Source organism: Zingiber officinale, chromosome 6B (genome assembly GCF_018446385.1).
Source record: "Zingiber officinale cultivar Zhangliang chromosome 6B, Zo_v1.1, whole genome shotgun sequence".
NCBI lineage: Eukaryota > Viridiplantae > Streptophyta > Magnoliopsida > Zingiberales > Zingiberaceae > Zingiber > Zingiber officinale.
In genome coordinates, this window is record NC_055996.1 from 8774963 (window position 1) to 8786330 (window position 11368).

Below are 11368 nucleotides of genomic sequence, written 5' to 3' on the forward strand. Positions count from 1 at the left end.
TGTGCGTTCTCTAGCGAATTTAACATAAAATTAGTAAAATTATAGATTAATAAATGATAAAATGTACCTTCCAATAAGGAGAGGAAAAAAAATTCAATCCGCTCTAGGAGTGGTAATTTTTGACCCGAAACAAAAATACGATTCTAATTGAACACGAAACAAATTAAATTAAAGTTGGGTAGTTTCAGGTTCAGGTTTAATAAATAAGTCGAATTCCGGTCAATCTGAAATTACCCAATTATAACCCGCGAACCCGTTTATAAATAATTATAAATTTAAACTAAAATTATAAATTTAAAAAGTTAAAAACTATAAATATAAAGACGTGCTATTGATTGCAATGTTGCTATAGTTTATCATTTATTATATGAATTTTTAATTTATGTAGATAAATATTATTTTTAATTTTTAATTTAATATACAAATTTTTTTTATTGAATTCAGGTCATGTTGAGGTCAAATGGGGTCAAACGGGTCTGATTCAGATCAAGTGCAAATAAATAGATCAGGTTCAAATTGAATAATTTAACCCGAATTAATAATCAGGTCAGATTTAGATTATCATTTATCAATCTGTCAATCTGAATCTGTCAATTCGAACCTGAATCAAATTGTGACCCTGATCCGCTCCAAATTTAGCTCATTTTCAAAACACTTTCAACATTTCAAAACCATCCAAATGCCTAAAACTTTTTCAAATTACTATAGTTTAATCCTCTCACCACTAGCCTTCATCTAATATATGATCGTAGGGCGTATTTTACAAATAAGAAAAAGAATGGCGTAAAAGTGAAAATTGCTGCAACTTGATATCATTCAAATTTATTCGAGTTTCATTTATTTTTTATTTTGAGTTTTGATTGCTTAGATGTTAAAATTATTTAATTATTTAAAACTTATATATTTTATATTTAAAAATTTGATAAGAGTTTTATGGATGAATATATTTATAAATTTTATAAATATTATTCATATATAATTTACAATATTTATTCATAAATATTAATAAACTTTTCAAGTTTATTAATTTAATTTAATATATTATTTAAATTTATTTATTTAATATTATACATATTTAACTAATATAAATATTTATTATCAAGCTAATTATTATGATTATTCATAAATGATTGGATCATTTACAATTATACCCATGAAAACAAGGCCAAGAGTTAAGGGGTAGTATAGTCTTTTTATAGACTATCACTGTAACAACAAAATTATATTATTTTTTCTATTGAAAAAAAAAAAATCAAGTTAGTAACCCCTAGGAAAAATCGAGAAGCGTAACGGGCAATCTATGAGCCCAACATACTCATTTGGAGGAAATTTTTTTACAAATTCATTATAATTGGGGCTTAAATATATGGATGACAATCTAGATATTCTACCACTACATAGGGGTGACAATTTTTCCCACGAGTTCGAGGTCCCGCGGGAAAAATATGAAATGGAGACAGGGATCATCGATTTATTCGGGGATGGGGACGAGTTCGGAGATTTTTTTCGGGGATGGGACGGATTCAGGACGGATATGAGGATATTGTCCTCATCCCTGAACCTACCCCGAAAATAATAATAATAATATTATTATGAATATAATAATATTATTTTTAAAAATATTAATAATAATATTAATATTAACAAATTTTAAAATATTAATAATAAAATTATTATTAATACTGATATTAATATTAATATTAATACTAAAATAATAATAATATTAAATTAATTTAGGGATGAAAACGGGGATGAAACCGGGGATGGGGATTTAATCCCGATGGTTCAGATTCAGGAATTCAGAGATTCAGGGATGAAATTCAGAGACAGGATGGGAATAGTAAATCCACCTCCGCCCCGTCTCATTATCTTTCCTATCATTATACCACTATACTACACCATAACCTCGGGGGTATTGACAAAATCCCTAGTATTGACAAAATCCCTAGTATTTCGGGGAATGTATTTCGTATGGAAGTAAAAAAACAAAAACGAAAACAAATCTAAATGGTGATTTCTCAAATCTTTGGATTTTTCCTCGCTCGATCGATCCCGTTTTTCCAGGTCGCCGCCTCCTTTCTCCTCGTCGTTAGGGTTTCAAATCTCTTCTTCCCTTGTCGCAGCAAGAACGCGAGACGCAGAGAGAAGCGTGATTCCATGGGCGACAACGCGATGGCAAACGGCGCGAAGAAGAAGCGGGTAAAAACAAGTTCCAAATCACCATCGACTCTTTCAATTTCAATCTCATCGCCGTCTCTTTCTATTTGCCTCTTCCGTAGACGAATCGCTCTGCCAGGTTGAAGCGTTCCAAGTTCGATGCGCGTCGCGAGCAATTACTTTCTCCAAGTTAGTTTTTTTTCCCCTAAAAGAATCTATTTTCATGTCTTTGATTTAGTTTACTTTTGATCGCTCCTTTGATTGGCTCTTCTGCTTTGATTGGGATCAGCTAGGTGCGAGGATGATTGCAAGATTTCTGGTGAGGATCAACCCCCGCTGTCACGGAAAGACGCTAGTGACAACAGGATTAGTGTGATGGGGGAGGATGAAGCCCCTCATCGAAGAAGGCACACTATTACTTATTCCAGTTCGCCTAGTGTTACTGATGCTGAAGAGGAGCACAATCATGTTGACGATGGAGTGCTTGATGATTGGGAGGCAGTGGCAGACGCCATATCCGAAGCCAATGACTTGGCTGACCATGAACCTGATTCTCTTTTTCCTCTGGCCCTTCATTCGGTTGCTGCTTCTCCAATTGCTAGCCAATCCATCACAAAGCCGGAGCCAATTCGGAGTGCTCCCAGAGCTTGGGAACCAGATGATGCATCCAGGCCACGTAGCCTTCCGAGTATCTCCAAGCAGTGGAGCCTCCATGCTAAAACAGATCGGCAGTGCAGTTTGGTCGGCCAGCAGAAGGGCATCCTTTCTTTGCCTTGCCGGTGCCCTATCTGTTATGAGAATTTGGACCCAACAGACTCCAGCTTCTTCCCCTGTTGCTGTGGCTTTAGACTCTGCCTCTTCTGCCACAAGAGGATTCTTGAGGACGATGCTCGTTGCCCTGGTTGCCGGAGAGCATATAATTCTTTGTCCAATGGACCAGAGACCATCAATTTTATGAGGATACCACCCGCATCTCCCTGGCTATCCCGTTCTTTTAGCATGATATCGAGATCTTGTAGCAGGGAGCATTAGGTTCTCAAATTATTAAGACATGCAATGCTCTTACGGATAGATTGAAAATAGGGATATAGTAGCTTGGAACTTCTAGAGAACTGTGTTCATGAAAATCTATCATTGCATACCATGTATTTTCAGTAAGCATCTGCATCAGTTCTCAGAACCTCTATTTGTGAATATCTGTGAAGAAACAAGTAATAGTTATATTGCATTTCTGTTTTTTTTTTTGCTGCCATCTTACATCAAATTTTTTGTTTTCTGCTTGGTTATGTTCAGGAGCTTCATTTAAATGTGTTGGTCATGATTTCAATTTTGCGATATGATTCAATAGTTGGGCATATCATGGCCTTTAGCTGTGGTTGTTGATTGAATGATTTCAACCTTTTTCTTTTCCTCTCATTTATAGAAAATTTTTCACTCTCTACTCTACAGAGTTAGATCATAGTAAGAAGAGTAGGATTGATGGATGGTCTGGGAAAGAAGAGTAAGTTTATATTCTTTTTGTTTGATCTCTTCATTTTCTTTGTAAAGTTCTGTGCTTTTACATTTAGGCAAATTTTTATGTTTTTTTGGTTGTACTTGTAGGTTTTGATCCGTCGACCTAGCTGAGCTTCATGCCAGACATCAGGTCAGCCCATCGACCTGTCTGGGCTTCTCCTGCACACTCGATCAGAATGTTAAATAACAACGAAACTAACTTAACCTATTTTGGCATTCATCAAAATTTGAGTTAGATAGTTAGTGCTAACCGCACCAGCAGCTACTACTGCAGAGCTTCCACATAAGCGGCCCTCCTTAGTGCCCGTAGTGATGCCCTTAGAGTCCACTTTATCCGAACCTATGGCTTAGCGGCAGCGTCGTAAGAGGCTCCGACCGGAATCCTCCGCCTCGCTTGGCGACCTCTCTTCCCCAAACTTCAGCAGTGGCATCGGTTCCTCAGGTACCATCCGAGCAGGGTGAGAGTTCTACATTCACGACTCTAGCTAGGGTGACTGGTCTACCAACTCCTCATTCATCAGATCGGATAACATCCTTGTCGGAGCTGCTGGCTGACACTATACACACTTTGCCAATATCTTACTTGTCGCCTTAATTCGGTCGATCCAGCAACCCCCCTTCTAGGATACATTCAACTCCTCCAAATCAAAAAGCAAGGTTAGCTTGGAGCCCACAGGCCTGATCAGTCACAGGCATATCATGACCATTAGCAAGTTGCCCACTAATGATTGGTGTGATTCTGACTCCGCCGAACCGCGATCCCCCGAACACAAGAGTAGAATCCAAGGGCGCTTAGCCCAGACCTGGATGGATGTCCGGGCTCTAGTGGCGTCAATTCCGCCCGATGAACTTGCTAACAGCTTAACCAAAAATCTACTGGGGTAAGCTCATTTGGGATTTTATCATTTGTGTTTCCTTGTCAAACCTAATTGATCTTCTTTGTCTTTATAGTTTTTGGTGGAAGGCCTGACCCTATGCCAAAGACTGACCCATATGGAACTTGAAAACAAGCAGCTCAAGCTTCAACCAGGCAAGCGGGCGCCTCGCAAGCATTGGTCAAACAATTGACTGTTGAAGTAAGCCGCTTGAAGGTGGACTAGGAAAAGATGTCCGAGTGGTTGTTTTGGTCCAAACGGGCGTTAACAATGGAGAAAAACAAAAATAGCGACCATGTTGTGCATCTTGACTGACTGACCAAGCAAGCTCATAACTATGAGGCCATGTTCAACTTAATGAATGCTAGGAAGCTTAGGGTCATCGAAGACCTAGACATCAAAACAAAGAGGTTTGGGTCTTGGCCAAAAAGCTTGAGGAAACATAAGCTGCCTTAATCACTGAGCAAGTCGGTCAAACAAAAGAGCAAGCAAGTCATGATCTCCAGCTCGGGGAGTATCAATGAGCAGCTCTTGAAAAAGACGCCGAGCTGCTAGCATTAAAGGTTGAGCTAGAAGCCTCGAAAGCCCAATTTTCTAAGTTCAAGGAATAGCCTGGTTGGTTAGAGGCTTATGGAGTCGAGAACCTTTGCTCACAAGGTTTCAACTAGATGCTAACCGATCGGGCCATCAAGCTATTCAGCTATGGTATCGATGAAACACTTCAACAGTTAAAGGAGGGTGACTACCTCCTAGCCGAGGTTCCCCCAACATTCATCAAGAGACAAAAGATTCTGTAAGTGCTTCCTACCGACATGATTGTCAACCTGGCATAGTATTTTCCTTAGGTCTTTTAGTAATTTTTTGTAAAAAGTTAAGTGGGTTTTGAAAAAAAACTTTTAAGCTTAATGCTAGTTATGTCTGTTCTATGCCTTAGCACTTTTATTCGATGGATGATTCCATTTATAATTGCACTCCTTCTTGCCTCTATAAAATTAGCTTTCACGATCTACTCGAGCGATACTATAAAGAACCTTTTCTATCTCGGCTCTCCCACATTCAGGGAGAGTCGACACTTATTGGCGAAAGTGAGTTTATTTGTAACTGTGCCGATCGGCTTGAAGCTCTGCAACCCATTCATGATAGCAGGCTTGCTTATAGTTAGTCGTTCAATGCGAGGGTCTTGGATTTTAGCCTGAGAGCAAGTTCACTTATAATTTGATCGAACGACTTGAGAGTTTAGAACATTTAGCGTGAAAGCTTGGTTCACTTATAATTCGGCCGAGTGGCTTAAGAATCTAGAACACTTAGCGCGAGAGCTTGACTTGCTTATAACTCGGCCAAGTGGCTCGAGAGTCTGGATACTTGATGTGAGAGCATACTCGCTTATAACTTGGCTGATCGGCTCGAGAGTCTGGGACATTTAGGCGTGAGAGTATACTCACTTATAACTCGGTCGAATGACTCGAGAGTCTGGAGATACGAGAGCATGCTCTCTTATAACTTGGTCGATTGACTCGAGAGTTTGGAGGCGCGAGAGCATGCTCTCTTATAACTTGGTCGGTCGGCTCGAGAGTCTGGGACACTTAGGCGTGAGAGCATGCTCACTTATAACTCGGCCAAATGACTCAAGAGTCTAGAGGCGCGAGAGCATGCTCGCTTATAACCCGGTTGGTTGCTCGGGAGTCTGGAGGTGCGAGAGCATGCTCGTTTATAACTTAGCCGATTGGCTCGAGAGTCGGGACACTTAGGCGTGAGAGCATGCTCACTTATAATTTGGCCGAATGGCTCAAGAGTCTAGAGGCGCGAGAGCATACTCGCTTATAACCCGGTTGGCTGCTTGGGAGTTTGGAGGCGTGAGAGCATGCTCGCTTATAACTTAGCTGATCGGCTCGAGAGTCTGGGACACTTGGCGCGGAGCTTAACACGCTTATAACCTAGTTGGTTGCTCAGGAGTCTGGAGGTGCGAGAGCATGCTCGCTTATAACGCGGTTAGCTGCTCGGGAGTTTGGAGGCGCTAAAGCATGCTCGGTTATAACCCGGTTTGCTGCTAGGGAGTCTGGAGGCATGAGAGCATGCTCACTTATAACTTGGTCAAATGGCTCGAGAGTCTGGAGGCACGAGAGCATATTCGCTTATAACCCGGTTGGTTGCTCAAGAGTTTGGAGGCGCGAGAGCATGCTCACTTAAAACTTGGCTGATCGGCTCAAGAGTCTAGGACACTTGGCGCAAGAGCTTAGCTCGCTTATAACCCGGTTGGCTACTCGGGAGTCTGTAGGTATGAGAGCATACTCGCTTATAACCCGGTTGGATGGTCAGGAGTCTGGATACGCAAGAGCATGCTTGCTTATTGTTAGATTTTGAGGGTTGTTCTAAATACAATCGCCTTATGATTTTTAATATTTATTTGATAAATATAGATTCACTATATGAATGTATATTAAATGTTTAAATAGTCTTAAACTCATTTACTGAATGTTTGTAATACAATTCATAGCATGAGAGAATTTTTGATTCGATCACAATTTGTAATTATCTCTACATGTGCAATTATGAATGTATTAGAATTTCCCTAGTCGTCGAATTCGTGAATTCAGAAATCATCAATTCTGTAAGATTATCATGAGTTATATTCCTTGGTTCGGCTAAGCAGTTGTTTCTCACTAGCTGGAGACATTGGGATGTCGAGAGTGTAGGACCGTTAGATTCGATCCCGCACCAACAGAGAGTTAAACGTGAATGCTAGTTATGGTAATTAGTTCATTGGAGTGTCTTACTATAAAACTTCATATGGTTCTCTACATATATGGATATGTCTGTGAAGTTCTTACTACAGCTCGAGTGCAAGTTTCCTTAGACTTGAGGTATACAAGTCACCTTGGTCATGGAGACTTATACTTTGACATCTTAAGCAAGCATCTCCTTGGAGGTGTGGACCCGAGATGATTGGGTATAAGTTGAAGTGTCCGAAGGTGTTTGGATATTCCATAAAGGATTCACCGCTCTTTGCAAGGAGATGCATATCCTATGACCACTCATTAGGATTATTACTCAAAGTCTCTAGCCACAACATTACATGTTAAGAGTATGAGACTCTTGTACACATGTACTAGTAATTTGAATCTGTAGAATGATGAAATATTACTTGGGCTAGGTGTGATATAGTCAGCCTAGTGGGGGCAGACATATAGACCATGTCCTGAATCAAGTGGATATAAGATGAGTGAAAGGAATGAGGCATGACTCATTGTAGCTGCTGAATGATTCAGAATTAGTTCTGAGATCAATTATAATTTTTTGATTAATTGGGGATCATGATGTACTACTAGATGCCACTCATGATCGTTCAATAATTAAGTAGTTAATTATGAGCAACCAAGATAAATAGAGGAACTTATTGGGTCATACACACTACGAATCTCTAAAAGATGTAAAACAAGTTAGAGAATAGGATTCTCAGATCAAGAGATAAATGTGTGGTTGGATCATGCATGAGACACATATGGAAATATTTGTCGGAACGGAAGCGCGGATGAGCCGCATCTCTTATGGAAGAGTTTAACCATATTTAGTTTAGTCATAAATCAATTTGGTTTAGCCATGAACCAACTTAATCTAGTTGTGAACCAAACCAAGAGTTAATGGGCTAATTTTGGGTTAAGGCATAATGAGTTGTGTTTGACCTTTCTAATCCAACTCATTAAAGAGGACTATATATTGATATGATTAAGAGAGAATTAATATACAATTCATTATTGGCTTGATTAGGTTTTGAAAACCTAAACCTAATACCTCTCTCCCTCTCCCTCTCTCTTGCCACCGACCACAACAAGAGGATCCTCTCGTTGTCGTGAGCCACCCAAAGAAAGAAGATCTTCCTTTTGTTTCTTCTTCCTCTTTGATCCTTCTCATTATCTTGTGGCTAGTATCTTTTGAAGGTGAAGCTTGTTCTCCTAGAGTTGTCTTGAAGAGCTCGGTGTGGATATTGATAGAGGTGCGGTTCGATAATGTTGCAAAAGGTAGATGTCATTCTCATTACAGGTCATCCATAAAGTATACCTAGAATAATTGTTATTCAATTTCGTTTTATTTTATGATATTGTTTGCAGATTGTATCTTGCATGTGTGTGGTGTGTGTGTTATAATAAATTAGTTTATTTATCATTATGTCTTTCGCTGTGCTTGTTTACGAAATATATTTTTAGCACACACCGCGTCGGGTATATCCCAACACTTATAACCCGGTTGGCTGCTCGGGAGTCTGGAGGAATGAGAACATGCTCACTTATAATTTGGTTGAATGGCTCGAGAGTCTAGAGGTGTGAGAGCTTGCTTGCTTATAACTCGATTGATTGACTCGAGAGTCTGGGACACTTAGTTATTTTTTGCTTAAACCTTCTCGCATTCATGGAACAATATATTTTTTAAAATTTACATAAATTTGACATAAATTTACTACTCTGCCTGATAGGGCTGTAGATGGTTTGCGCTCCACGACCGATCGAGGTTCCTTCCATTCTCGTCTTGCAGGTAATAAGATCTTGAGCCGAGCTTTTGTATCACCCTATATGGACTGCACCATGGGGACTCCATCTTGTTGACATCGCCGACTGGTTTAATTCTCTTCCATATTAAGTTGCCAACCTTGAAAGATCTTGGGATGACCCTCCTGTTATAATTATGATTCATTCTTTGTCGGTACACCATCAACCAAGCGGTTGTCTTATCCTTGATTTCTTCTACTAAGTCTAGCTCCATAAGATGTCGATCAGAGTTTTCTTCATCATATAATTGTCTCCGATCAGATTCAATTCCTATCTCTACTGGTACTACTGCTTCTCCTCCATACACTTAGTGGAACGGAGTGATGCTGGTGACCTCTCAGGGAGTAGTGGGGTGTACCACAGTACACTTGGAAGCTCATCAACCCTGCTTCCTCCAAGATGGTTTAGCTGGGTTCGAAATCCTCTAATAATTTCTCTGTTCATGACCTTCGCCTGACCATTGTTCTGAGGGCCATGGAAGTGAGGGCCTGCAGTATGTCATAGCTGGAGCACCACTTTTTAATTTTTCATCCTTGAAATTGCCTCCCATTATCCGAGACAAGTTTATGGGGGACGTCGAACCGACACAAGATATTCTACCATAAAAACTTGATAACCGTATGCTTGGTTATCTTAGCGAGTGACTCAACTTCCACTCACTTGGAGAAGTAATCCATCGCTACAAGGAGAAATTTTCTCTGACCGGTCGCCATGGAGAAAGGTCCAACGATGTCCATGCCCCATTCATTGAACGAGCAAGAGACAATTGATGTTTTCAATTCTTTAGTTGGCTGGTGTGATATGTTCGGATGTCTTTGACAAGATAAGCAAGTGGTCACCGTCCGAGCTACATATGCTTGTAGGGTGGGCTAAAAATATCCAGCCAGTAACATCTTGGAAGCCAGTGAATGATCGTCCGAATGACTACCACAAGAACTTTGGTATACATCTTGCAAAATGTATTGGACGCCCTCCGATTTGATGCATTTGAGTAATGACCTAAAAAGACTCTTTTGTATAAATGATCCTCTATAAGAGTAAATCGACCAACTCTCTTTTTTATCAACCGGGCTTGTTCTCGATCTGCTAGTGTATTTCCCGATCGGAGGAAGTATATCAAGGGTGTCCTTAAATCACTTTGTACTTCTCCATCACCTGGTCTTTCAATGTGAGATACTAGCAATGTCTGCTCGATTGGCCTGTCTAGCACCATCGGGCTTAGAGATCTCGCTAATTTGGCCAACTCGTCCGCATATTGATTGTCTACTTGAGGGATCTTTTGCAATGTCACCTCCTGGAACCCTGACTTTAATTTCTTGAACACCTCGGCGTATAGCCTCAACGTCGCATTATTTATTTCAAAGTTACCTGAAAACTGTTGTGCTGCTAGTTGAGAGTCTAAATAAATGAGGACCTGAGCGGCTCCCACGTGCTTAGCGGCTTGCAGACCATCGATCAGAGCTTCATATTCTGCCTCATTGTTTGTGGCCTAGTAGTCCAGTCGAACGGACAGTTGCATCCTATCCTCACATGGGTATATCAAAAGTATCCCCACTTTACTGCCCTGTCGAGTGGACGATCCATCCACATATATTTTTCATGTTTCGTTTGGCTTGGGATTCTGTATTTTTGTCACAAAATTAGCTAAGGCTTGCGCTTTGATGGACGATCTGGGTTGGTAATGTATATCGAATTCATTCAACTTCGTAGTCCACTTGATCAACCATCTGGATACCTCGGGGTTGAGGAGAACTCTCCCTAGCGTGTTGTTAGTTAACACAATTATATGATACGAGAGAAAATAAGGGCGTAATCTCCAAGCGGCCAAGACCATCCCGTATGCTAGCTTCTTGAGACAGGTGTAGCGACACTCAGCATTTTTCAATAAAAGACTAAATAAGTATACCGACTATTGTTCATTGCTATTTTGCCGCACCAATGCCGATCTGACCGCTCGCTCTATAGAAGACAAGTAGATTTAGAGCGGTTCACCGGCAATGAGCTTTGCAAGTATAGGTAAAGAAGCTAAATAATTTTTGAGTTCCTTTGGTGCCTTGTCACATTCAGCATCCCAATGAAACTTGGTGGCTCAATGTAAAATTTTAAAGAATGGTAAGCTTCGATCGGACAATTTTGAGATGAATCTTGATAAGGTCGTAATCCGTCTGGTCAGACATTGAACTTTCTTCAAGTTGTGAGGCGGGGGCATGTCTTACAATGCTTTCACCTTGCCAGGGTTTGCTTCGACTCCCGCTCGGTCACGATGTAACCCAAGAATCA

The 11368-nt window shown here is 40.4% G+C and overlaps 1 protein-coding gene across 1 annotated transcript; it reads left to right on the top strand.

The window, feature by feature from the left end:
- The first annotated feature begins 1953 nt into the window (after positions 1-1953).
- LOC121989920 lies at positions 1954-3393 on the top strand. The gene is made up of 3 exons (XM_042544222.1): positions 1954-2199; positions 2280-2346; positions 2447-3393. Exons 1-3 carry the CDS (start codon positions 2008-2010, stop codon positions 3187-3189), a joined length of 1002 nt encoding a protein of 333 aa, XP_042400156.1. The 5' UTR covers positions 1954-2007; the 3' UTR covers positions 3190-3393.
- The last annotated feature ends 7975 nt before the right edge of the window (positions 3394-11368 follow it).